The sequence below is a fragment of the Oryctolagus cuniculus genome, chromosome 1 (genome assembly GCF_964237555.1).
Source record: "Oryctolagus cuniculus chromosome 1, mOryCun1.1, whole genome shotgun sequence".
Classification (NCBI taxonomy): domain Eukaryota; kingdom Metazoa; phylum Chordata; class Mammalia; order Lagomorpha; family Leporidae; genus Oryctolagus; species Oryctolagus cuniculus.
Window position 1 is genome coordinate 203,464,210 of NC_091432.1, and position 27,700 is coordinate 203,491,909.

The 27,700-nt window shown below is 48.9% G+C and overlaps 1 protein-coding gene and 1 long non-coding RNA gene across 6 annotated transcripts in view; one reads left to right on the top strand and one right to left on the bottom strand.

Annotated features, from left to right (window-relative positions):
• Positions 1–16,923, bottom strand: part of LOC103349472 (uncharacterized) — a 412,891-nt gene extending 395,968 nt beyond the window's left edge. For both annotated transcript variants that reach the window (XR_011381209.1, XR_007918554.2), the window contains exon 1: positions 16,820–16,923. This is a non-coding gene — a long non-coding RNA (uncharacterized lncRNA). The remainder of the gene's footprint in view (positions 1–16,819) is intronic.
• A 1,868-nt stretch (positions 16,924–18,791) lies between these two features.
• Positions 18,792–27,700, top strand: part of NR4A3 (nuclear receptor subfamily 4 group A member 3) — a 40,877-nt gene continuing 31,968 nt past the window's right edge. The window contains exons 1-5 of one of the 4 annotated variants that reach the window (XM_008261574.4): positions 18,792–19,345; positions 22,114–22,298; positions 22,525–22,707; positions 23,646–23,717; positions 24,952–25,934. In XM_008261574.4, the coding sequence (XP_008259796.1) occupies positions 22,286–22,298; positions 22,525–22,707; positions 23,646–23,717; positions 24,952–25,934 (1,251 nt within the window). In that variant the 5' untranslated portion in view covers positions 18,792–19,345; positions 22,114–22,285. Of the gene's footprint in view, positions 19,346–22,113; positions 22,402–22,524; positions 22,708–23,645; positions 23,718–24,951; positions 25,935–27,700 lie in introns of all 4 variants that reach the window. The other 3 variants (XM_017349418.3, XM_008261684.4, XM_017349404.3) reach the window with 3 other exon arrangements.

The window sequence follows — 27,700 nt, forward strand, 5'->3', positions numbered from 1 at the left end:
AAGTGCTTGGGCCATATTCAGCTGCCTTTCCAGGCACTTTACCAGGGAGCTGAATTGGAAGTGGAGCATCCAGGACTCCAACATGCAGGTAGTAGCTTAACTGGCTACAGCACTTCACCAGCCATATTTTCTTGTGACTTATCCATTCTTTTCTGTGTTAAGAGTTTAGTGGCTTTCAGGCCCAGCGCTGTGGCATATCAGGCAAAGCTGCCACCATATAGATGCCAGTTCGAGTCCTGGCTGCTCCACTTCTGATCCAGCTCTATGATGTGGCCTGGGAAAGCAGCAGAATATGGCCCAAGTTCTTGGGCCCCTGCACCCAAATGGAAACTCCTGGTTTTGGATTGGCGCAACTCCACCATTGCAGCCAAGTGGGGAGTAAACCAGCAGATGGAGACCTCTCTTTCTCTCCCTCTCTTCCTCTTCTTCAGTCTCTGTGTAACTCTCTCAAATAAATAAATCTTTTAAAAAAGAGAGAGAAAGAGCGCTTAGTGGCTTTCAAATCACTCTTAGATCTAACATAGTGTATAATAAAAATGCTACTCCCTGGGGCCAGCGCTGTGGCTCACTTGGTTAATCCTCCATCTGCACTGCCGGCATCCCATATGGGCACCAGGTTCTAGTCCCGGTTGCTCCTCTTCCAGTCCAGCTCTCTGCTGTGGCCCGGGAGGGCAATGGAGGATGGCCCAAGTACTCGGGCCCCTGCACCCACATGGGAGACCAGGAGGAAGTGCCTGGCTCCTGGCTTCGGATCGGTGTAGTTCCAGCCATGGCAGCCATTTGGGGGGTGAACCAACGGAAGGAAGACCTTTCTCTGTCTCTCTCACCGTCTAACTCTATCTGTCAAATAAATTAAAAAAAAAAAAAAAAAAAAAAAAAAAAAAGCTATTCCCTGAAATTCTGCCTCTTAGGAAATCTTTAACTTAAAAAGAGTTCTGTTCAAACAGTAACACAGACTTTGAGGGGGTGGTCCTGCGGCACAGCAGGTTAAAGCTCCTACCTATGGAGATGGCACCCCATATGGGTATCAGTTCAAGTCCCGCCTGCTCCACTTCCCATCCAGTTCCTTGCTAATGTACCTGGCAAAGCAGTGGTGGATGATCTAGGTCCTTGGGCCCCAAACACACGTGGGAGACCCAGAAGAGGCTCAAGGCTCCTGGCTCCTGGCTTCGGATTTGCTCAGTTCCAGCGATTGCAGCCATTTAGGGGTGGGCCAGTGGATGGAAGATACCTCTCTCTCTCTCTCTCTCTCTCTCTCTCTCTGTGTGTGTATGTGTGTCTACCTCTCTCTACAACTCTTTCAGATAGCTAAAAAAAAATCAGACTTTGAGATTTGTAAGTATAATGATAATTACCATCAACAACATACATCCCTAAGATGAGATGTCCTTCAAGAACGTATTTGGGGGCATGCAACTGTGGTGAAATAAGTTAAGCCACCACCTGGGATGCTCGTATCCTGCAGCCAACTGCCTGGTTTGAGTCTTGATTACTCTGCATTTCTGATCCAGCTTTCTCCCAATGTGCCTTGAAGGCAGCAGATGATGGCCCAAGTACTTGAATTACTACCACTAGTGTGGGAGACCCAGATGGAGTTCCCGGCTCCTGCCTTCAGCCTGGCCCAGTTCTGACTACTGCAGACATTTGAGAAGTGACTAAGTACAATGCATTTCCATCTCTCCTTCTCTCTGTCACTCTTTTAAAATAAATAAATAATCTTTCAAAAATGCACTTGATGTTCCTCCTGAACCCCTGAATTGTGGGTAATATTATTTTCATATATTTAATTTCAATGCCTTCCCATAGGTAACAATTAAATCACTTTCGAGATGCAAGCTACACACTTGGTTCTCAAGAATACCACTAAAAATTTCAAAACAAAATGTTGGGGGCTGGTGCTGTGGCACAGCAGGTTAATGCCCTGGCCTGAAGCACCGGCATCCCATATGGATGCCGGTTCTAGTCCCAGCTGCTTTTCCTCCAATCTAGCTCGCTTCTGTGGCCTGGGAAAGCAGTGGAGGATGCCCAAGGCCTTGGGCCCCTGCGCCCACGTGGGAAACCCAGAGGAAGCTCCTGGCTCCTGGCTTTGAATTGGCACAGCTCCGGCCATTGCGGCCATCTGGGGAGTGAATCAACGGAAGGAAGACCTCTCTCCCTCTGCCTCTCCTCTCTCTGTGTAACTCTTTCAAATAAATAAATAAATATTTTAAAAAAATGTATACCTAGGAAGTCAATAGGCACTATTCATATGAATGTAGATGACTACTCCTCCATGGCATTACCCGAAACATTAAATAAAGGATTTATCCCCCTGCAAATGGGATTAATAAAGGTATCTCTCATTCTGTATCAGAACAATCAGTTTAGCAACAATAATCTAATTTTCAGGATCTCTAAGTGGCCTTCATAAAAGTCAACAGTAGCCTCTACATTTTTCAGACAATCAATTCCCAATGAGAGTGCCAACATACCTCTCACCCTGGGAAACATGTTAACCCTCCTGATAGGGAAAGCCTGAGCTGCAGATATCCCTTATGTTTTCTAACTCTAGGTCTGCAGGATTCTTAAGAAACAAAAACATCCTAAGAAGTCAACCATTCCTGTAACCCATCCTAGCAACCAAGTGTAGAATCTGGCCCCTCGCCACTAGAGGGGGTGTTTCTTCTATTGGTTTCACTTTCCCCTTATTGGGCTGACCAGATTTTCTGGCTGAACTAGAAATAAGACTCAAGATCAACAGCCTGACCTTTCTTTCCCCCTCAGTAGTATGTGGCCCTGTCTTCTGTTTTGGGCCTTATGTCATCATTAAAATTAAATTTCAAACTCTACTTCTGCTATTATACCCCGCATCATACTCTATTGCCTTTTCACAGAAAGACTAACAAGCTACATAGTACTTACTCTAGAGACTTTGACATGAATTCACTAGAAAATAATCAGAGGGGACAGGGCCATGGCTCACTTGGTTAATCCTCTGCCTGCAGCGCTGGCATCCCATATGGGCACCAGGTTCTAGTCCCAGTTGTTCCTCTTCCAGTCCAGCTCTCAGCTGTGGCCCGGAAGGGCAGTGAAGGATGGCCCAAGTGCTTGGGCCCCTGCACCCACATAGGAGACCAGGAGGAAGCACCTGGCTCCTGGCTTCGGATCGGCGCAGCACCGGCTGTAGCGGCCATTGAGGGGTGAACCAACGGAAGGAAGACCTTTCTCTCTGTCTCTCTGTCTATAACTCTACCTGTCAAATAAAAAAAAAATTTTTTTTAAAAGAAAATAATCAAAAAACCCAACCAAGTTGGAGTTTCTTTAAAAAAGACTTTTTTACCTACCAGGTTCACATTACCATTTAAATAACATTAATAACTATGGGGGGAAAAGGGTGTTGGTAGCAAACTTTAAAGAAGAACCTCAAAGACCCTAAGTGACTTGTCCAAACTTTCAGGAAAAAAACAGTGACTCCTAGATCATCTCTGGGTCTACTTATTCTATACCACGAGTAAAAGGCATTGGATGAGAAAGGGACCAAGTGTGGAACTCCTCCTCCTTTTTACCATGTCAGTCCAGAGCAAAAGCTGTGTGATCACCAATTTTATTTAATTCAGTATGGTTAAACTCCACTGGTTATAAAATCAAAACACAAAGTGAAAAAGGAATGAATGAAGCACATAAGGGGAAACAGAGGGGGAAGGAAGAGAGGAAAATAAATTTATCAAAAATCTTCAGGCCAGGCAGAAGACACAAAATATGCAAGAGCAAGGACAAGATCAAAGCAAGACATCAGAATGAGAATCAAGAAAAGAAGGAATGAAGGAGAAACTCAGGCAGTCACAACACCAGATACAGATATTCCAACAACCCAGGCAATTCCAGGAGATATACTGAGTACCATTTGGCTCTTTGTTGCTTCCGGTGAAGAACCCTGGTCTAAGGCAGAGCCCTTTAGGAAACAGAGACAAGAATCAGCCTGTTAAAATCCACATGCACTTTATGAAACCAAAAGACAAGGGGAGGGCAAGGTCCCTATAAAAAGATGTGTCTCAGAGTAAAATCAAATCCACCTGATGTGAACTTGTTTGGGTCAAGGTGAGTCTACTACTCAATGCTTTCGGCTGTAAGTGACAAGGTCTTGGATCATGCTGGCTTACACAATGAGGAACTGTATTATCTCACAGAACTGGAAGTTCAGAGGTAACGCAGACCAAGTACAACACAATCAGCAGTGCAGTAAGGTCATCAAGGGTTCAGGTTTCTTCCACCCCTCTGTTCCACCATTTCTAGATCATTTCATTCATGGTGCTAAGACAGCTAGAGCATTTCCAGCTATCACACTCAGACATAACACCAGAGGAGACGTGGAACCATCTCACTCTAGTCTCTTTTTAGAACTAAGAAACTCCCTCCAGGAAGTATTCCAGCCCTCCTCCAGACTTTTCTTCCCATCATCGGCCAGAAAGGTTATAGCCCACCCCTAACTCTCCATTGGTAAGGGAAATAGTATTACTCATGATTGCTGGAATAATCGTATAGGGTGGAATAAATGCACAGAGCCAACAAGCAGGACTGTACAGTGGGCAATTTATAATGATGAGCATTATTGTGACACTGTTTTTACTTCATAATCTATCAATAACTTAATTATGCTGCTTCTATGATCTTAACTCTGAAGCATGTGCCTTGCCTGAGATTTGGATAATTACTCTGTTTTACATCTCATACTTCCCATCGTGAACTTATTTATCAGATGCAAAACATTTTATAACTTTCTTGGTCAATCCACTACTTTAGAAAACAACTTTAATGTTATATTTTGTCCCATAGCAACTCTAGTGGAGATAGCTACCACCTATAATCCCACTAAAGGCTGAGTTTGGAGCCATTGAGAAACAATGTCATGACTGATGAGTCTACCATGGACTCAGGTTTACACACACTACACAGCACACATTTCCATTCCTGTTTTAGAGAAAAACTTTTAAACAATTTTCCTCTGATGATTATGGATTTCTCTGTTACATCTTTTTATTTTAATTTAAATGGAAACCCAATCTAATGCCTCCCTCCTGCAACACTCTCCTCATTTAGTTTGCATACATATACACATAACATACATCAGGCATGAACTCCAATAAATATTTTATATATAATCAGAGAGTTCCATGGGAAATCTGGATCTGAGCCCTTTTAGTAACTCCACAGAAAGGCTTGGCAGAAGAGCTTCCCTTACCAAATGTCTCATTTAAAAAAATCTGGGGGGCCAGCACCACTGATCACTAGGTTAATCCTCTGCCTGCGGTGCCAGCACCCCGGGTTCTAGTCCTGGTCAGGACACCAGATTCTGTCCCGGTTGCTCCTCTTTCAGGCCAGCTCTCTGCTGTGGCCTGGGAAGGCAGTGGAGGATGGCCCAAGTGCTTGGGCCCTGCACCCCATGGGAGACCAGGAGGAAGCACCTGGCTCCTGGCTTTGGATCGGCGCAGCGTGCCTGCCTTAGCGACCATTTGGGGGGTGAACCAACGAAGGAAGACCTTTCTCTTTGTCTCTCTCTCTCTCTAACTCTGCCTGTCAAAAAAAAAGAAAAAAAAGAAAGAAAGAAATCTGGGGTGTCTCAGGGCCCAGGCGAAAAGCAAGATAAGCCAGGATTGAGAAACAGAAAGGAAAAAGACAATGGCTAGTTAGAGGTGAATTGGGCCACAGTCACCAGACAAAAGACAAAAAGGAACCCAAACCTAGTCCTGGACAAAGGTGAACTAACCAAAAACTGGAGAATGCTTAAATAAATTATGGCAAAGTACAAGCGGCAGGCAGCGTCTATGTATAAAATATACTGAAAAGGACACTGAAGGACAACAGTAGTTACTCCTGAATTCATGGCTTTTCTTTTTCCTTTTTCCTTCTACTCCTTATCTATATTTTTCTGAGTGTCCTGTACTGCACAAGTACAGCCTTTTTAATGAGGGAAAAAGAAAAATGATAAAGGAAATTTTTATCTTATCGCTATGTTTTGGTTGTTCCAATTAACTTCTTACTGCCTTTTAGTTAAGAACACTCTTATCAGGGCTAGCACTGTGCAATAGTGGGTAAAGCCACCCCCTGCAATGCTGGCATCCCATATGGGCACCGGTTCTAGTCTCAGCTTCTCCACTTCTGATCCAGTTCCCTGCTAATGTGCCTGGGAAAGCAGTAGAGGGTGGCCCAAGTGCTTGGGCCCCTGCACCCCCATGGGAGACCTGGATAAAGCTCCTGGCTCCAGATCGGCCCCGCTCCAGCCATTGCAGCTATCTGGGGTGTGAACCAGTGGATGGAGGATTTGTCTCTGCCTCTATCTGTGTGTGTGTGTATGTCTATGTGTGTGTGTGTGTGTGTTAACACTTCCTTTCAAATAAATAAATAAATCTTTAAAACAAAACACTGTAATCTAACAATTCTGTTATAGGTCAGATAGGTTGCTTAACTATTTCACAAGGAATACAGAACTGCTGTAGCTGAAAATTAACTTGAAATACAAAAGAAAATAACTTAAGGGCCGGCTCCGCGGCTCAATAGGCTAATCCTGCACCTGTGGTGCCTGCACACCGGGTTCTAGTCCCGGTCGGGGCACTGGATTCTGTCCCAGTTGCTCCTCTTCCAGTCCAGCTCTCTGCTATGGCCCAGGAGTGCAGTGGAGGATGGCCCAAGTACTTGGGCCCTGCACCCGCAAGGGAGACCAGGGGAAGCACCTGGCTCCTGGCTTCAGATCAGCGGCCATTGAGGGGTGAACCAACGGCAAAAGGAAGACCTTTCTCTCTGTCTCTCTCTCTCACTGTCCACTCTGCCTGTCAAAAAAAAAGAAAGAAAGAAAGAAAGAAAAGAAAAGAACTTAAAATCTTAGAAAATGGGCCAAAAGTATTTAAATACACTCAAATAATCAATTATCAAAAACTAATAATTTAAGATATTCCTTTTTTACTGAGTCACAGTTTTAACCGGATTATCCAGTTGACTAGTTTGCTTTCAACTAAACTGTATTGGGTCAAAATTGATTTTGGACAAAATAACTTAATTTAAACTGGCAATAGATAAAGAGTATACTACCAGCATCAGGGGAAGGTTTAAAGTCAGAGGTAAGAAACAGGGTTAAAAAGTAAGGTTCTGGAAGTTCAGAAGCGATACTGCCTGTGGCAACAGTTCAAAGTGGAAGGAAATCTTCTATCAGGAGTTGTAGAACCAGCCCAAGTGGCTCCCAGAGTGCTAGCAAAGGTAGCCTGTAAGCTGACTCATCTGCCTCTTCGGACACTGTCCTCAGGAGGACAAAGCGAGGGTTTTCCCTAGCTTCCACAGAAGAAAAACCTTAATCTGCTTGGGGTTCTAACTGAGAGACATACTTCTGAAACCATCCATCCACAACCACTTTCCCAGGAAAGGCTGCTGCACGCTGGTGGATCCAGTACTGCTTTCTGGCATGTTACTGTTCCATGCCTGTCACAGTGACAGCCCACTGTGGCAGACACAGCAGAGGATGACAGAAATTGAAGCGGGCTGGACTGTCTCAGGCTGAAGGAGCCAGGCACTACACCTTCAGGGCCTGGAAAAGCTAAGTAGTACAACTAGACAGTCAGAAGACATCCCTGATTTGAACATCTTCTAAGGAACCTAGTTACACTAAGGATTTCTCTTTAACCTGTTATTGCTCAATTAGAAAATCCTGGAGAGCCTTTTGAGCAGCCTGTATTCCTTCAAATCCTAACTGACTGCCAGGCCACTGGTGAGGAAAGTGGGGAGGCAGCATGGTGCAATACAGCTCTGCCACTAAAGAAGGTGTTCTACAGGAAAGAAAGCAGTCATTGTATTCACATCCAGTGACAGCAAAGTAGGTGTGAAATGAAAAGTAAATGGATCAGTACAGTTTGGGGTAAAAAGCAAAACAGTGTAGAACAGTATTCGCAAATGGTGTTGAGGCAACTGAGTAGCCATTTGGAAAAAGAATTAAGTTGGACCTGTCCCTCACACCATACACCAAGAAAAAACATGAATCAAGATTTAAATATGAGAGCCGGCGCCGTGGCTCAATAGGCTAATCCTCCACCTTGCGGCGCCGGCACACCGGGTTCTAGTCCCGGTTGGGGCGCCGGATTCTGTCCCGGTTGCCCCTCTTCCAGGCCAGCTCTCTGCTATGGCCAGGGAGTGCAGTGGAGGATGGCCCAGGTGCTTGGGCCCTGCACCCCATGGGAGACCAGGAAAAGCACCTGGCTCCTGGCTCCTGCCAGGATCAGCGCGGTGTGCCGGCTGCAGCGGCGGCCATTGGAGGGTGAACCAACGGCAAAGGAAGACCTTTCTCTCTCTGTCTCTCTCTCTCACTGTCCACTCTGCCTGTCAAAAAAAAAAAAAAAGATTTAAATATGAAATAGAAATTATAAAAGTAGTAGAAGCCAATATGAGAGAATTCTTTCATCACCTTGAAGCAGAGCAAGCTTTTGTACCTGTGACAAAGTCCAGACGTCATAAAAAAAGACTGACAAATTCAACTACATTAAAAAAAAAAATCCAAATAGCAAAAACTATCATAAGCAAAGTTGAAAGACAAATGACAAACTAGAGGGAAACATGTTGCAACTCATACTACAAAGGGCAAATTTCCATTTTATAAACAGCAACTACGAAGTGATTTTCAAACCACCCCCGACTCCCCAAATAGACAAAGGATATAAGAGACACTTTACAAAAAAGAAAATATAAATGGCTCTTAAACATACAAAAAAGATGCTCAAACTTATAAAAGAAACAGAAATGAAAACTACACCAAGATAACATTTTTCACCTACCAGACTGGAAATTCCAATGGTTAAACACATTTTATTGGCAAGAATGTTGGTAATCAAGCACGTGCCTATATTTCAAGGGGGGGGAGGGTATAAACTCTTAACCTCCCATGGAGGGCAAGTTGGCAGTACCTATCCAACTACTGCATACCCTAGGTCTAGCAATCACATTTCTAGGAAAATACCCCACAAATTTATTTGCACAAATATAAAATAATCTATGTAACACAAGTATTTATTGTAGAATTGCTTGTAATAGCAAAAGACTGAAATTCCCCAAATGTTCAACAATTATGGGAATAACCAAATGATATATTCACACAATGATGTGAAAAAAGAGCATGAAGCAATATTAATTATTTTAGCAATTTTTCCTACTTGCTATGAAAAAAGCAGAACAACATGCATACACTTCCATTACATAAAAATTAAAAGAAAAGGCTTGGCATTGTGGCACAGCAAGTTAAGCTGCAATTTGTGATGTCAGCCCATATCAGAGTGCCAGTTCATGTCCTGGTTGCTCTGCTTCTGATCCAGCTCCCTGATAGTACACCTGGGAGGCAGCAGATAATGGCCCGAGTATTTGGGTCCCTGCCACCCACATGGGAGACCAGGATGTCCTGGCTCCTGACTTCTGCTTGACCCAGTTCTGGCCATTGTGGCCATTTGAAGAGTGAATCCAGAAGATTGTGTGTGTGTGTGTGTGTGTGTGTTATTCTTTCAAACAAATAAATCTTTTTTTAAAAAAATGGAATAGGAAACACAATTTATATTGGTATTGGCTTGGACATTCAGCTTTTTTGTTAATTTTTTTTTTTTTTTGACAGGCAGAGTGGACAGTGAGAGAGAAAGAGAGAAAGGTCCTCCTTTTGCCATTGGTTCACCCTCCAATGGCCACCGCGGCTAGTGCGCTGCAGCCGGCACACCGCGCTGATCCGATGGCAGGAGCCAGGTACTTATCCTGGTCTCCCATTTATTTTTTAAGGAATAAAATTTTCCTAAGTACAACTTTAGGAATGTAGTTATTCTTCCCACCATACCCGCCCTCTCACCTATGCTCCACATCCTTCCTCTTCCTTCCTCTTCCCTTCCCAGTCTCATTCTCCATTAAGATTCATTTTCAATTAACTTTATGTACACAGAAGACCAACTCTACACTAAGTAAAGATTTCAACAATTTGCACACACATGCACACACACAAAAAAAAACTGCTTGAGAACTGGTTTTACAGATAACTCTCATAATACAACTCATTGAGGAGAGAGATCTGCATGAGGAGTTAGTGCACAGTGACTCCTGTTGTTAATAATTAATACTCTTATGTATGATATCAGTGACCACCCGAGGCTCTTGACATGAGCTGCCTAGGCTATGGAAGCTTTTTGAACCCACAAACTCTGTCAGTATTTAGACAAGGCCATAAGCAAGGTGGAAGTTTTCTCCTCCTTTTAGAGAAAAGTAAACCCCTCTTTGATGGTCCCTTCTATCCACTGGAGTCTCACTCACAGAGATGCTTCATGGAGAAAATATTTTTGCCACAGTGTCTTGGCTTTCCATGCCTGAAATGCTTTCATGGGCTTTCCAGCCAGACCAGAATGCCTTAAGGGATGATTCTGAGGTCAGAGTGTAACTTAAAGTGATTGTTGGACATGCATTTAAAAAAGAAAAACACACTGGAAGGCAAGCAATTCAATAGATGGCAGGCAGGGGTAGAAGGCAGACTTCATTTCTAATTTATTCTTTGAATCATGTGAATACATCACATTTTCAAAAATTAAATCTTGCAATGTTTAAATATGTGAGGCAGACGTAATTCAAGTTCTTAGTTACTATTCCACATGTGAGCCCCTCTGTCTATGGTGACAGAGACACAAGCAACTGCACTGGGAGGACCTGAATACCTGCCTGCAGAAGTAGTAGGCAAAGTGACCATCACAGTGGGGAGCGTGAGGACCAGAGGTGAAGGACTCCCTAATGAATAGGTTGTATAGGTCCAGGATAGAGACAGTGAAAAGAAAGAAGAGCACAACTCTGTGAATGTATCAAAGCAAAAGTGGCTCTTCAAGGGCTGGCTCTGTGGCTCAGCGGGTTCAGCTACCAACTGTGGTGCTGGCATCCCCACTGGGTGCTGGTTTGAGTCCCATTGCTCCACTTCAGATCCAGCTCCCTGCTAATGCCCTAGGCAATCAGCAGAAGACGGCCCAAGTGTTTGGACCCCTGCACCAAAAGAGGCTCCTGGCTTCAGCCTGGGCCAGCCCTGGCAGTTACCGCCATCTGGGGAGTGAACCAGTGGATGGAAAATCTCTTGTCTCTCCTCTCTTTCTCCCCTCCTCTTTCTCTTTCCTCTCTTTCTCTCTCTCTCTGTGACTGCCTCAAATAAATAAATATTTTAAAAAACTAAAATTAAAAAGTGGCTCATCAAAATAAAGATATAAGCCAGAGAAGAATTCTTCAGAGTATCTTGGGTCAAAGTGTCTCAGTTCACAGATGTCACAGAACAGTGCAACCCAGGGGCACTGCCCTCCATTTGGGCAAGCAGCAGTCTGGGGAAGAACGGCTGCAGTGGTGACACAGGGTAGTGCAGAGCGTGCAGCACAAAGACACCTTCCCTGCACCTATCTTATGCCTAACGCCGGAGCACAACTATCTCAGAAAAATTCGTAAGGCCACAAGGCTGGTTAAGATAAAGAAAACAGAGTATTCTAAACAATGCTCCCTGAAAAGTGGTTTCATTCATTCACCAAATGTTTATGGAACATTTACTCTCTGCCAAGAACTGTTCTAACTGCTTAACAAGTTAATCCTGGAGAATATTCATCCCAAAGAATACACAGGTCCAAGACAACAGAAACAAAGACATTTTAATATAAGATAACTAAGTTTCTCTGAAAAAAAAAATTCTTCAAATATGGAAGAAGTCACTAAAAACTCAACTTCACAACTATAAATCACTATGAAACTACTGGGAAATATGTATCAAATTTTATGCAGTCTATTTTGTCTTTTTTGTAAAAAACGAAAATAGCAATTTAACATGTGAATTTAAAATAAGAATAATTTTCAAGAAATTAGAAAAAGTGAGGTCCTTTACCTCAATTTTACTAAATATGAATAGCATAAATCTAAATATATAGTATGACTTTCTAGTCTGCTCATCACAATTGATAAAACAGGAAAACATAACTGAGAAAGGAAACTAATTCAGAACAGATGTCAGGGAAGAATTTTTCCAGTAGTGAACTATAAACATGCAGAATAAATACTGGAAAACGTATTATGGTAAAAAATCAGAACCAGTTACTAATTACATGATCTCAGTAGGAAACCAGATACCTAAATATGTAGAGCAGGCATTCAAAAAATAACCCAAATTAATGGATAAGCCATGTTTTAACTATCCAAACTTAGTTTAGATAATTCATAAACCTGCAATCTGCTAAAACTCAGATACTTCCCAATTCATATAAAGTCAGCTCTTATTTATTGACAATGCTATCCAACTACAGACCTAAAACATATGCAAGCAGAATTCACTCTATTTTTCCTGTGTGCTCTGCCACCATTTTTCTCAACACCTACTTGGTAATTTCCTTATGACCTGCCTTCTTAATACTTCACTTTATCTACTCACATTCTGGAAGATGGAGACATTTACAACCCCATCATCACCAGGTCTTCCCTAATAAAGAAGAAAAAAAAAAAAAAAAGAGGGCAGACCAGCTTTGGCTGCTACCCTAAAGAATGGGTTTATGCCCAGTATTCAGTAAGGATCAGAAAGGAACTGAAGAGGGGCAAACAACAGAATCCACCCCATTGAAAGTTTGGTAATTTGTGTGAAGTCCATCTGTGACTCACCCGTATTCAAATGAATGTACAAAAACAAATCCCAAAACTAACTGTAAAATGACTTTTGGATTATCCGGATTTCTGCTTGTTTCTACGTGATGGACAGAAGTTTGTGCTGCTGGCAGTACATTAACTCTCTCAGGACACCACCATCCCACTCAGTGGCTATAGTTAATTACCACGAAGGCCAAAGCAGTTTAATATCTGGTTACTGCTAATATGGCTACTAAAAGCACATGTGTTAATACGCAGGCAAGTTAATGAACCTCCTGACCACAGCCACCAGGGAGTGACTTTGGAAACCAGGGCAGAGCTGAGTCACAATATTTAGCTGGCCCAAAGAAGCATTCAACTCTAGAACTTAACAAATCATAAAGTGAGGCCAACACTATCACATTACTGATCATGACTCTCAGGCCCCGCAAGATTCACTTGCCCAAGATTAGGCAGCTTCATAGCAGCTGTGGGAGACCCAGGCTATTTGTCACACATAGCATCTCACTCTGGGAGAAAATGCTGAAGGTACTGAACTTGTATATGTGAGGCACTTTTTTTTTTTTCAGAGTCGGGATGATGAGAAAGGGTAATGCAATTATATTTAGAAAGAGTTATTTACTTCATTGATCAACTCTATCTAAAATGCAGATCTTGTATCATAGGCATAAATAATATCCTGAATTGATTTATCACACATGAGTAATAACACTGCTCCCCCAAATTATCATGGTATTCCAGGGTTTGCCAGTGATTGGAGAAAACATGACAAAAGAATAAACTACCTTCCTAACTGGATTACAAGCCTGTCCTGACTTATTACTACTACTAACAGATGAAAAAACACTACTTAATGAGATCCTTAAATGCAATTAGCATTTATACCACTAAGTAAATTTCCACCTCAGGCTTCTACTTTTTTCTAGAATTTTCTATAACACTTAGTCTTTTCTGCTTGTTAACATTTATTTTAATATTCTAAATCACATGGGCATCTATGTAAAAATTCTAGCAAATCAGAATTCCAAAATCTTTTTTTGCTAAGTTTACCTCTGCATATATATAGTGTCATACAAATCTATGTAAAAATATTTTGGAAAAGATAGCAAGAATTTTTATATTTAACTGGTTACACATAGCAGTCATGGATCTCAATTTTCTAAACCTTAATATTTTTTTTTTTTACTAAAGAAGCTTAATATTAACATCTCCTGGCCTACAGCATCCAGTTCATCATTTAGAGAAATCAGCATAAGAGAAAGTGCAAACAGATGGAGGACAGAGGTTAGAACAAGAGTTAGAGTCAAACCAAAAGTCTATTAGGAAAAAAAAAAATCATAGCAAATCATCCTACGCAGACATAGCAGGTTATGCCAAACTGCCATTTCCTTGTATCATCACGCAACTGTCTGGGCTTGCGGCAACCACCTTGTTCAATCAAGAGTAACAAAAGTTCAAGTAAAGAAAACAACTAATGCATGATCTCATATAAATCCATTTCTGCCAAGAATATCCTAATCCACACAATTTGTTACTTCTATTATGGCTGCTCTCTATTCAGATTCGAATTAGGTGAGACAATATCTCATAGATATTTACTACTGGAATTAAACATTCTTGGATGCTAAAGAAACTTCAACAATGTGTGAGGCAGGCTTTTGAAGTTTAAGGCTTGACAGGGGAATAGGCTATAGGCACAAAAGTACATAAACAAGCAAAACAAGAACAACCAAAACATAATCTGAGATCACTTCTTGAGTTAGCTTTAGGGGAAGGGTTAAGATATTTCAGTAAGCGGAGAATGGGGAAAAGATGCTATAGAAAGGAAAACTATAAACCAATGTGGAAGGTTGGAATGATGTCTGAAGAACAGTGAGGATACCAGTTTGAGTAGGATAGGGAAATTCAGTGGAAATTCAAGAGGCTCTGGGGTTTTGTTGTGGAGACAAAATCAAGCTGCTGAGGACTTTTGAGGCAGAGAGTGATACAACAAAAACTCCATTCTAGGAACATTAACCTGGCATGATGGACTTGATAAGGAAGGGATGGTATTGCAGGCAGATCGGATAGAAAATTACTACAAAAGCCCAGATTCCTGAGCTAGGTTACATCTTAAGTATACAACTCAACATCAGCTGAAGTCACTAAATTTTATATGTGCACCTTAAGTACAACATAGAATTTCTATACTGATTCTAGAATTGTTTCACTTTTCCTTTCTATTTTCACATTAGGTAACAACTTCTGGCTTGAAATTTTTATTTCACCTTTCCTCATCTAATCTTGGCATTAATAAGACTCATCACATTCTTTACATACTGGCAAAAACAACAAGACTGTATGTCAGTGCTTCATCATAAGAGCATTTAAAGCAATTTTTAAATCCCACTTTGTTAAAATGATTGTTTTATGACACATACCACGGATTTCACTTTTCACTTTCCCAGATAAAGAGTGCTTTCTTATAGGCAGATTAGGCCTACAAATCCAAAATGAAATTAAAGAATTATTAGTAAATTTTTAAGTTACTTTATAAAGTTTTAAACAGATTGGCTACCAAGAGTATCATGAAAGCAGAAACTAACTGCTTCCTTTACTTCGTGTGTGTAAAATAAGCAATGCATGAATGCCGCTCTTCTAGAAAAAGAACTGAACCAGAGAAGTACTCAACATTTCACACGTTAAGGTAGTCTTATTCCATCTGACTTCCCAAAAGAGGAGACAACTGTAAAGTAGCAGGAAAAAAGTCATCAAAAAGGTAATTTGGATTACTGAAACTATCATATTTCATGTCTGACAGAATATTATGCCTGCTTTCTAGTAAAGCAGACTTCTGAAAAAGATATAGAAAATACACATTACTTGGAAAAGAAAATCAGAGAAAAACCAATTCTGTTTGGGTCACATGAAGAGTTACATGTGCTTAGGGACCTAAAACTAGGCAGAGGATGTCCCAGTTTGCAGGAGAGCGCCTTGGCTGTTTCTAGGACCTTCCATTTGAACGTGGAAAAGCTGCCACTCATCAGAGACCACTGAACTTCTCCAATAGTGAGTCCAGCCTCCTACCCAGGGGACCGTGCCAGGCGCAGTGGACTGGCCCGGCCAGACAACAGCCCTCAGCCTGCCGGGCCAGTCAGGGAGCAGACTGGGGCCAACACTCAGGAAGGAAGAGATCTGGGACGGGCAGGAGGAGGCGGGGGAGCACAGCGGTCCGGAAGACACCCGCTCCTAGCCAGCGATCAATCCCTCCTTAAAAGAATTTAAGATAAACAAGGACTCTGCTGCTTGCAAACTGCCACTGAAGAAGCCCAATTCATAAGAACAATCTCGGTCAGAAGCTTTCCACAACTCCAAGTGGGCAAGGACCTCTTATATTAGGAAGACGCAGTTTATTCAATAAATCCGCTGTAAGATGTCACGTTTCCTAAAAACTGCACCTAATTTTAGGGTGTCTGCTTATAGTGATTCCAATTCTGCATAAGATCTTAAACCGAAGGGAGAATGGGTGGGGTGCAGAACACAGATGAAATTTTCGCAGCATGGAAATAAAAGTATTTTTAAACCTTCTTGAGGGTGAAGAGTTAGGCAAGAAGTAATACGTGGAAACTGTCAACTGCTTCTCTACACACCCACCCACCAGATACCATCGCAGCCGGCTGGGGGAGTCTCCCTCTTGCCTCACAGCTTCACTTTCTTTGAGGTCTGGAGCTGGTGATCACACTGGCCCGTCATGGTATTTTCAGTTAACAAAGCAGTTACTCAACAGGGGAAAAAGCCACAAAGGAGCAGAGCAGCTGCTGCTGCACCCGTGATGCAAGTGCAGGATGAGCCCCGGGCCGCCACCGCCGCCCCGGCTCCTCCGTGACGTCCGGGAGGGGTATCCCCGGCTCTCAGGAAGTGGCGGCCGCGGGCGGCTCCGCCTCCACGCGACTCCGGGCTGGCGGGGCACAGGCGCGGCAGGACCGTCCGGCCCGCTGAGGGCGGGCGGCTTGGCGGGCATCGCCGGCCCTCCGAGGCGCGTGCGCGTGCGTGTCCCGCGAGCCGCGCCGCCCGGCCGGTCGCCCGCGCCGCCCGCGAGCCTCGCCTCGCCTCGCCTCGCCCCGCTCCCTCTTCACAGCCCGCGCGGGACCGACAGTGCCGCCCGCGCCCCCGCCCCCCGCCCCTCTCTCTCCCACGCCTCACTCCCACTCACCCCGACCCCCAGCGCCGAGCCCGGCCCCAAGTCGCGGGTCACCTGACGGGGTCGAACCGAGTCCAAGATGGCGACTCGCCCCCGCCCCCTCCGCGCTGTCGGCGGGGTCAGCGCGCCCCCTCACGCGGCGCGCTCGCGCCCGAGGCCCGGCTAAAAATAGCCAGGCCCCACTATATTTGGTTCGGCCGGATCCCGGCGCGGCCGCGCGCGCGCCCCGCCCCGCCCGGCCCGGCCCCGCCCCGCGCGCCCCGCCCCGCCCCTCGTGGCGCTGAATGGAGAAGGGGCGGGGGTGACCGAGGGGAACCTACTCCGCTATCTGCGGCGCGCGCCGGCGGCGGGGCCCGGCCAACCGCCGAATTTAGTAACATCGCCTGCGTCAATCACGCGCCTCGCGTGCGTCAGCGCCGCGCGGCTCCAGGTCCCGCTCCCCGCCCCCCTCCCGCCGCCAGCCTTTGAATGGATACAATGTAGCAGCGCCCTCCTTGCTTCGGAGACTAGATTGAACTCCGCAGCGCTGCAGAGGCTCGGTTCCTCTCGGCTGGGTCAGCTTTGGCAGCATCCTCCCACGGTCTGCACATTACCCATGCCGTACATATTTATTCGTAGTTTGGTTTGCAAGGTTCTGGTCCCACCTCGAAACTTCTTCGGTACTGCTCCCCACACACATTTAAAAAAAAAAAAAAACATAGGGACAGGTCAAATAAATAGTCACGCCCGAAGCCACTGGACCACTTGGGGACCACGTATGTCAGCGCTGTTACGGTCAAATGTTTTCTCCTCCAAAATTCATTTCTGAAAGGGGTTGCTGTCACTCAAGCAGCATCCTCTGGAACTCAGCATCTGGAACTCCGATGCATTTTCTGTTTTGATTTTCAGCCACTCACACTGAAATGCATCGTTTCCAAGAAGAAACTGCTGCCCCTCACAGGGTCACCCAGGCTTTGGGCACAACCTCCCAAGACCACAGCAAATCCCCTAGCGAGGGCCACTGACTCATCAATCCTGCGGGCTGATTTCGAAATGCTTCATCTGGGAGATGGGCGAGGGGGGGGCTCTACAGACATCAAAAAGTGAAAGTGCAGAGTTCCACGCCGACCGCGTGCTGGGGATGAGCGAGGGTTTACAACAGCCAACCCCGCTCAGCTGTTCAGCACGTGTGTGTTTGTTTTTGCACACCTCCGGTGGTTCCGTGCGCGTGGACGATGGATGTGCGCCCGGCTGGGTTATAGTGTGTCCGGTCGGGAAACCCAGACCCTGAGTGTAAAGAAGTCAAACCTCATCCGCGAGCCAGCTGCATCCTCGTGCGAAACACGCACCCAGAAGCTGCTGGGCGGAGGAGGGGAGTCAGCCTAAGCGCACAGGGCCAGGGCTAAGTAAACAGCTCCAGCGCCGTGGCAGGAGGAAAGCGCAGCTGCACCTCCGGGAGTCTTCGGGCTGGTGCCAGACTCCTGCTGCACCGCCTGCCAGGTCACTCGGAGAAGCTGGCTGGCGCAGCCTTCCCTCTCGGAAGAGCTGTCCTCTCCCTTACCCCCCGGCCCTGGCTCGCAGCCTCGGGGCAGCCTCGGAGGCGAGCCAGCAGCACTCCTCCAGCGCTACTCCACCCGAGCCTGACAGCTGGGCGGTGCCGCCTGACCCGCGGGCGGGCCGCTGCACCCTCCCGCAGACGCGCGCTCCGGCGAGCTGTGCCGCTGCTCAGGGGTTGGCAGCGCGGGTCCCAGAGGCCCCCCCTCGGCCAGGGCACAGTTTTCCATTGTGCCGCCACGCTCCTGGGCAGGGGAACGCGCGCGCGCGCTCCAGATCACTCACCCGCGCGCGCGCGCACACACACACACACACACCCTCCCTCGCACACGCGGAACCGGCTGGGCCAGGGGAGGGAGGAGGAGGAGGGTGACGTAGCGTCCCATGGCGTCACATTGACGTCTCGCATTCCAGGCACTCTATGGAGAGGCCGCTAGGGCTCCTGTGGCATAAATGACGTGCCGGGAGAGCGAGCGAACGCGCAGCCGGGAGAGCGGAGTCTCCTGCCTCCCGCCCCCAACCCCTCCAGCGCCTGCTCCTCCTCCGCTCCCCATACACAGACACGCTCACACCCGCTCCCTCACTCGCACGCACAGACACACGCGCGCACACACGCTCCGCACACACGCTCCCTTCTCGCCCGCGCGCTCACACCCCTCGCGCCCTGCGCCCTTGCCGGGGCCGCGCCGCGCCGCAGCCGGACGCTCCTGCCCGGCTCCCTTGGCGACGCTGACAGCGCCGGCGGTGGCCGTGGAGGTGGGCACGACGGCTGCATCCTGCCCTGCGGTCGCGGCCGGAGCCAGGACGCCCGCAGAACCTCTCGGCGCCGCTCTCCCATGAGTCGGGGTCGCAGCATCCCCCGCCAGCCGCTCGCCGCCTCCGGGAGCCGCGGGGCTTGTACACCGCAGCCCTTCCGGGACAGCAGCTGCGACTCCCACCCAAGTGCAGATTTCGGGGCAGCTCTCTAGAAACTCGCTCTAAAGACGGAACCGCCACAGCACTCAAGTATGTATAAGATTCGCCCGGTTAATAGGGGGACTTGCTAAAAAGTTGGCGCGCTGGGGAGCTTGGCTCCTGAAATTGACAACTTTGAGCGTGGGGTCTTCCCCCCCTTCAACCAAACCCCGCCGCCTCCGGGCTCCGGCTTCGCGAGGCGAGCGGCCCGTGGGTTCTGATCTGAAACTTTTCCTCGGGAGCGGGCCCGCGGGGATCTCCGGAGCGAGTGGGATTCCTCTCCCCACCCCGAGAGGCGAAAAGCCTCTAACAAAGAGGAGAACCGGGATTTGTGCAGCAGCAGCCCCAGAGCTGTAATTCAGGGTATTTCGCTCTAGTTGTCATGGTAATGATGCTCTCGGCGGCGGCGGCGGCGGCGGCGGCGGGGAGTTGCAGCTCCGGTGATGAACGGCAGTAATTTTCCTGCCTTTTTAGTAGAATCGGAAATAGGGGCTCTGGCGGGTCCAAGCTGACGAACCGAACGGTGGTACCGAGTTGGCTGGGCTGGCAGGGAGCAAGCCTGGGAGGGAAAGGGCCGCCCGAGTTTGCATAGGCGCCCGGAGATCTCAGGAAAGGACGTAATTGTAGGAATGTGGCTTATTGTATTGAAATGAGCCTGGGGCTCCGCTGGGCACGTCTGCCTGGCGTCGCCCGGCTTGCCGGCTTACACTTTGCGCTTTGGAGGTAATCGGGAGTAATTGTCGGCTCCCGGGCCCCGACACGCGTGGGGACCTGGAGCCTCTCCTCTGGGCCAGGCGCGGTGCGGGAAAGCCATGCTCCCGGGTCACTGCCTGAGCTCGCGCTTTTGGAGAAGTTGCTCCGAGCGCCTTACTTAGTAGAAATGAAAGTTGTCGGCAGCCGAGAGGGAGCGCAGAGAGGCGAGCGCGGCCCGCGACGATCGACCGCCGCGGGCACCGCTGGGACCTGCTGGGAGCCCTGGGACCGGGCGAAGGAGGAGGGCCGTTTGCCCCCCTTGATTCCCGAGAGATGTTCTTGGAGATTGCCTTTTTATTCGTGTGTCTGGGCTCTCCGGAGGGAAGAGCTGCACGGAGTTCGGGGAGCAGGAATCCGGAGCGTTAGCCCCCGGCGCGAGGGTGCCGGGGAGGTCCGCGGGCGCCTGCACCCGATCCCCCCGCGAACCCAAGTCCTGGGGCTCCTTTTCCCACGACGGGGGAGTGTATTACAGAATCGAGACGGGGGGAAGAAAAGCTGTGCGTCTCGGAGCCTGGGCACAATGAATGAAATCACTTTATTCTAGTTATTGCAGCCGAACAAGACGTTCGTCATGTGGCTGTCAAAGACTCCTTGGGCCCCAGCGACCTCCCCCTCCGCCCGGTCCCTCTCCCCGCACCCCAGGCAGATCCCCGGGACCGTGCGCTCGCAGAAACCCTCCCCCGCGCCGCGGCTGGGTTCCCTCGGTCTTTCTGAGAATCTTTCCCTTTCTGTCGTTGTCTCCTCCACTCCCCTTGCCCCCGCCCAGCCTCCGCCCCCGCTCCCCGGGGTTGGAAACTCCGCGGAAGAGCCCCGGTCACAATGGTGCGTTTCACGGTTTCCTCCACACACTTCACCCCAGGGAGGGGAACACGGGGGTGTTCCTTTCGTCCGCCCACGAGAGAGAAAGGGGCTTTGACGGATGTAGTTACTGCTTCCTAATTTATAACCCCGAGCCTCAGGTCCCGGCCGGCTGCCGTGAGCGCGAGCCGCGGAACGTGTTTCCAGGCGCCGAGCCCTACGCCTAGGTAACCGGCCGTTTGCGGGGCGGAGGGAACCGAGGGGCGCCCGGGCCGGGATGTCTGGGAGACGCCTGGACTCTGCCGCCGCCGCCGCCGCTGGGCGCGCGAGAGGAACCCCTTCCTTGGGGAGGCGCGGCGGCCCTCAGCCGCCCGGAATTCAGAGGGCTCCCCAGGCAGGGGCGGGAATGCGAGCACCCACTGGAGTAGGGGGCGGGGACAGCCAGAGACCCCTACTGAAGCTGCGCGGGGACGGGAAGCACGCGCTGCGGCCGTGGAAAGATCCTCCAGGGCCTGCGCTCCAGGGAGCTCAAGCTTCCCGTCGGAGCGGCTCAGGCAGGGGATGGCGAGGGAATCCCCCCGTTTCTTAGCCCTCAAGGTTTTCCCGCACCCGGGGACTCCGAGCCCCTTTCTCTGTCCCTGCACGCAAAGTCTGGCCATCGAGGGTGGCAGGAGGCAGAACTTACCTGGCCTTTGCGGACCGTGCACCCGGGAGGTTTTTTCTTCTGGTTTTGTTTGACTTGGGGTTTTGTGTATTTTTTCTTTTCGATCCACGTTCCTACCCTCCGAGCTTTGCCCACCCCAGGCAAAGGGGGCGCTGTAGGCCGGAGTTTGGGGCCAAAGCGCTCCGAGACGAAGTTTCGCTGGGCTGCGCGTGGAGCCTTTCGCCCGGGAGCCGCATTAGGCGCTCCCAGGAATGTGCCCCCTCCGGGGCGCGGGATGGCCTGCAGCCTCGAAGCCGCCCACCCTCGGGGACACCGCCCGCTGCGTGCAGGGAACCTCCCTCCGCCCGCCTCGCCGCCCGGCTTCCAGCGCGGGCCTCCTTGTGCACTGTGCCCTTTTGTTTGCTTGACCCCTGGCCCCCGAAACTCCCGGCTAATAGAAGCGAAGCTCCATTAGCATTTAGAATGAAAAGCGTAGACTTTCTTAATTCCTCGGGGCATTCATGCATTCGTTCCGGACCTTATGCATTTCCTATGCAACGTGTAAAAATTTGTATCTGAGGGGTGGCGGGCGGGCGGAGTTGGAAAATGGCTATTTTCCGCTCAGGCACACTCGCTGACCCCCAAATTCGGGCGGAACTCGTTCCTCAAGCGTTCTCTTTTCTTCGGTGTTCCTGCCTTCGCGAGCCCGGAACCAATTGTGGGGGCAAAGAGAGCAATTTCTGGGCGACGACAGGCTGCGAGGTTTTTAGCCTCGGTTCGGGTACCTCAAAACGGCGATGAGCGCAGCGGGTGCGGACAACCTTTCCTCGGCTTTCCCAAGGCGGTGTGATGCTTCTTGCCCAGGGACTCCGGTACCCTTAAGTACCCTTACCTGCCCTTACGCTAATTCTTGGTAATTAACGCAGTAGAATTCTCTAGAGGCTCCCCGCCAAACCCCTCCCCGTATGCCCGCCCAGGCCATGGTGACCCAGCCTGGTCTCATCGCGACCTCTGCCCTCTCTCCCGGTGCCTGCAGAGCCCACTGCGGAAGAGCGCAGCCCGGCAAGCCCGGGCCCTGAGCCTGGACCCTCCGCGGAGTCGGGCATCGCCGCCGCCGCCGCCGCCGCTTCGCCTCCCAAGACGTCCCCGCCTCTTACACTCTCGGCCTCCGCTGGAGAGACCCCCAGCCCCACCATTCAGCGCGCAAGATACCCTCCAGGTAGGTCTGAAAGTGCGACCCCTTAGACTTCCCAGGCTGGGAGAAGGGGGTGGGGGAACCACACACCCAGCAGGCAGACTGGTCTGCTCGCTCAGTGCCAGGACAGCCACTGCTGGCCGCGCATTTCGCAGCACAGGTGGCTTCCTCGAACGAAGCTCCTCTGTATTACCACACCCTGTTGCTTACCGAGGGGGAGCAGCCAGATTAAATTAAGCGTTGCATCTCTCAAAAATTATTTTTCCAAAGCAAAATGCAAATACACCAAAATAGACTGGGGTCTTCCATACATTTTAACATCTTCATTGTTGTCTCTCTTTTATATCCACTGTGTGCGTTTTAGGAGTTGTGGAATCTCTTAGAGCAATGGAGAGCTCTAAGGGATTCTTGGGTATGTAAAACAGAAATCATTTGGGTGCACAAGTTTGGATAATGGAAGCTCAGAGGGAAAGGGGTTTTTAAAAGAAAAAAAAAAAGCATTTCAGCTGAAAACCAAGGAGTCAATGTAAGTTTGGCAACAGAAAGGATTATAGATTTGGTTTGCACCACCTCTTGGTGAATTTGTTCCAGGAATGCTAGGTGCCAGGCCTGTGTAGGCACCAGGGAGGTAGATACACAGATAAGTAAAGCACAGTCCCAATAAGCTCATCTTCTAGCTGGAAACCTCAGAACGACACAAAGAAGTGCAATAGGTAGGAACTGGCAAGGAAGAATGATGGAAAAGAGTAACAGAAAAATCCTGGAGGTGCTGAAAGGAGAAGACCTGATGAAAGATCAGGCAGTGTTCTTTCTTGCTTAAATGATAAGCCTTTCATTTTGTCCCAGCAACTGGACAGCAAGATAAGTAACCCTCCCACTGCAGACTAGTGTGTGTGTTCTAAGGCCCTGCTTGGAAAAGGAAGGCTGGAACTGCTTCTCCTCATCACTGCTTCTTCCAACAGGCCCTCATCACCTTTTTTCAAGTCAAGATTTCATCCCATACACGCATGACTCAATCAAATTTGGAAATGTGGGTAAGAGAAAGATGTCAAAGGAAATGTGAAGTACTCACTTTTCTATTAGTCACACCTTTTGCACCTGGTTTTCCTTTGGCTCAGAAAAACCAACCACCAGAAACTGCCCATGTTACCATTTACTACCTAGCCATAAAGGAAGGGAAATGGTTAGGTAAAGTCATCATCCACTAGATCTTTCAGTTCTCAAGGCCTTCTTAACACGGTCCAACCTCTGAACAGTAGTAAGCACCCTGGACACCAGTAGCTTGGGGGCACTTGGTGTGGTCACAAAGGCAGAGAAACCAAATCTGTACCAAAAAAAAAAAAAAGAAGAAGAAGAAGAAGAAGCTGCTTTCTTCTTTTCCAGGGATCTCATTCTTCTGTCATCAGAAAATACCCAGGTTAACTTGCCTATGGTGATAGCTGTACACTCTTGTTGTAAAACAGCCACTGGTGTATTTTTATTAGTCAGAGTCTGTACATGTAGATCACATATATTAGAGCAGAAAGCTGGTTTTGGTGGGTGTTTTGTTGCAACTGCTGATCTTTTTCTTTGCAGATGGTGCAAACACCCCCGAGCCCATTTCCTGGGGCCTGTGTTCCCACCTCACCATCCTCAACAGGGGTCCACTTTGTGCAGGCTGCTAGCCTTGTTTGAAGAAGTGGGGAGAGGTGGCAAAAAGCAGCTGCATGTGTGTGGGCAGCCTCAGTTGGTACTCATGAAATGTTAGAATGTCACTGTCTCCCAGTGGGCCAGTTAGTCCCACATAGGACACCCTCCCCCCTTTTTTAAAAACTCATGGGTTTGCAAATCAGTGTGTGTGGTTTGGGAGACCAGTGGCCTCTTTCCCCCCCAAGAAGAAACCATCCGGGCATTCATTGGCTTGTTCTTTGTCCTCCCAGCTTGTGGCTCAGGAGGCCACCCTAATTAGTTTAGAGGATTCAAAGGCAGTCTTTCCAAAAAAAAAAACGCTTGGGGCACAGGTTCCCGGACCTGGAGAAGGACGGGGCAGGCTGGGTACAGAGGTCTCCAGGAAACTGGGTTTTGGTGTCCTGTGGCCCCTCCATCAGTCAGGGATTCAGCTTTCTTCCCAGGGAGGAAGAAAGCGTGGAGCCCTAAGTCTGCTAGCAGGAGAGGCTGTCGCTTCCTCTCTGCTTTCTAGATTAGAGAGCAATGAATCCAGCGCCGCCTGTTAGCGAGGAAAAGGGGTGTCGACTTGCTGCTGAGAGACCCTTGTCCCTGTCCCCACAGATATGCCCTGCGTGCAAGCCCAGTATAGCCCTTCACCTCCAGGTTCCAGTTATGCAGCGCAGACGTACGGCTCCGAGTACGCCGCGGAGATCATGAACCCAGACTACACCAAGCTGACCATGGACCTCGGCGGCACCGAGATCACGGCCACAGCCACCACGTCCCTGCCCAGCTTCAGTACCTTCATGGAGGGCTACTCGAGCAGCTACGAACTCAAGCCTTCCTGCCTGTACCAAATGCAGCCGTCCGGGCCGCGGCCCCTGATCAAGATGGAGGAGGGGCGCTCGCACGGCTACCACCATCACCACCATCACCACCACCACCACCACCACCATCACCAGCCGCAGCCTCAGCCTCAGCCGCCGCAGCAGCAGCCTTCCATTCCTCCTGCCTCCGGACAGGAAGACGAGGTGCTGCCCAGCACTTCCATGTACTTCAAGCAGTCCCCGCCGTCCACCCCCACCACGCCCGGCTTCCCCCAGCAGACCGGGGCGCTGTGGGACGACGCGCTGTCGTCCGCGTCCAGCTGCATCGCGCCCGGGCCGCTGCTGGACCCGCCGATGAAGGCGGTGCCCACAGTGGCCGGCCCGCGCTTCCCGCTCTTCCACTTCAAGCCCTCGCCGCCGCACCCGCCCGCGCCCAGCCCGGCCGGCGGTCACCACCTGGGCTACGACCCGACGGCCGCCGCTGCACTCAGCCTGCCTCTGGGGGCCGCGGCCGCCGCGGGCAGCCAGGCTGCCGCGCTCGAGGGCCACCCGTACGGGCTGCCGCTGGCCAAGAGGGCGGCCGCGCTGCCCTTCCCGCCGCTCGGCCTCACGGCCTCCCCTACTGCGTCCAGCCTGCTGGGCGAGAGTCCCAGCCTGCCGTCGCCTCCCAACAGGAGCTCGTCGTCGGGCGAGGGCACGTGCGCCGTGTGCGGGGACAACGCTGCCTGCCAACATTATGGCGTGCGCACCTGCGAGGGCTGCAAGGGCTTCTTCAAGGTGAGCATGGTGCCCCGCCCCCACCCCTGCAGCCAGCCCCCTGCCCTGGGGAGCATCTGGGTGGGTGTAGGAGCCCTGTTTGAGAGGCCTAACCCTTAGGCTGTGTGATCCTGTGGCCTTTCCTGGTACCTTCACAGCCACTTTTGAAAGCCCTGGACAGGAATTTGAGGAGTCTGGAAACCTCCTGACCTGACATGGCCTTAGAAGCATCTCTCTAGAGAGAGCTTTTCAGCAGATTCTCAAAAGGATCCCTGACTTCAACGATGCAAAAACCTCACTGCATTTCTTGTCTGTCCATCCCGGGTGTCTCCTTGTGGACTCAGACAGTCCTAAGATTGAATTGTGGATGCTCACTATTATTGTTAACAGCGTTTGAAGGTAGATATTATCGTTATTTCATAGGAAGGCTCACTGTGATTGATCCACTGACCAGAACACACAGAGAGAGAGAGAAAGAGAGAGAGAGAGAGAATGGAGGCAGGTTGCCAACTCATGTGTGTGACCCCAGAAGGCATGCCCTTTTCACAGCTTTTCAGTACAGAACAGACAGGAGCCACCGGCTGGATGCAGTAGGAGCAGCTCCCTCCATGGATGACAGAAGCTGGGGCCTGGGGTCTCACCAACCCACTGTGTCCTCTAGGAACCCTCCCCTACCTCTGTGAGTGTCAGGTGCAGGCAGCATTCATCCTCTCAGATCTAAAGGAGGATTTTACAGCAGTTGTGTCTTCAGCCTTCCCTTATTAGAGGTTAGAGGTCTTCCGTAAGGTCACAGAAAATGCACACTATCTTCTAATTCCATTATTCTGGGAACTTTTGGAAGTGCCCTGTATTTTACCCATGAGGAGCTGAACCCTAGAGCTGCAAAGTCTTGGGCAGGGTGTAAGCTGCACACGAGGACCCAGTTGGTTCCTCTTTCTACTGCTTGGTGGTGGTGGGGAAAGGTCTTGTCTTGCTGCTATACTTTTTGCTCTGATTCCCAAGCTTCAGATACTTCTGTCCCACCCTCCTCACTCCCACCCCTCTGGCTGTTATTTCATGCCTTTGCAAATGCACACAGGTCACTTCCTAGTCTCCAGTGTGGGGTAGAGTAGAGGAAGGCGAGGCGAGGAGCAGGATGCTGACAGGGTAACTAGGTTTTGGGAGACCAATGGAATGTATCTGGTTAGCATGCTGGAATTGGAGTCAAAAGACTCAAAAGGAGCACTGTTCCAAATGTCACCTACCAATTGTATGACATTGGGCACAACATTTCTTTGTAGGACTCCATTTCCCTATCAGTGAAAAAACGCAGAGAAGGATTTAAAAAAAATGGAAGCACTTTATCATATTAAAAGATCATAAAACAATAATTCATTATTAAGTGAAAACTATCAAGTATTTATTGAAATGCACATGTTTATGGATGAGTGTACTACCCACAAGCTATAGTTATTTTTGAACTGGGGATGGTAATCATGTTATTAATTGAATTCTGAAGATAAATGAGGAAGAGCTTGTGGTAAGACTTTGCAATATTTTAAGTGCCCTACAGGCATTATGGATGTTGATGTTTTAAGTGCACAACCTTAGCCTTTTTTTTTTTTTTTTTTTTGCATTTAGTTTAGTTGTCTTCTCTGTCTTAACTATTCAAGCCGTACCAAGGCTGCTTTCAAGTATCTGCATTCCTTTATCAGATTTGATTTTTGAAGCCTTTTAGTGGAAATGCTGAAGGGCAGTGAAACTGGCAGCAGAAAGGGGGAAAAGAAAGTAAAACAATTAAGAGGATT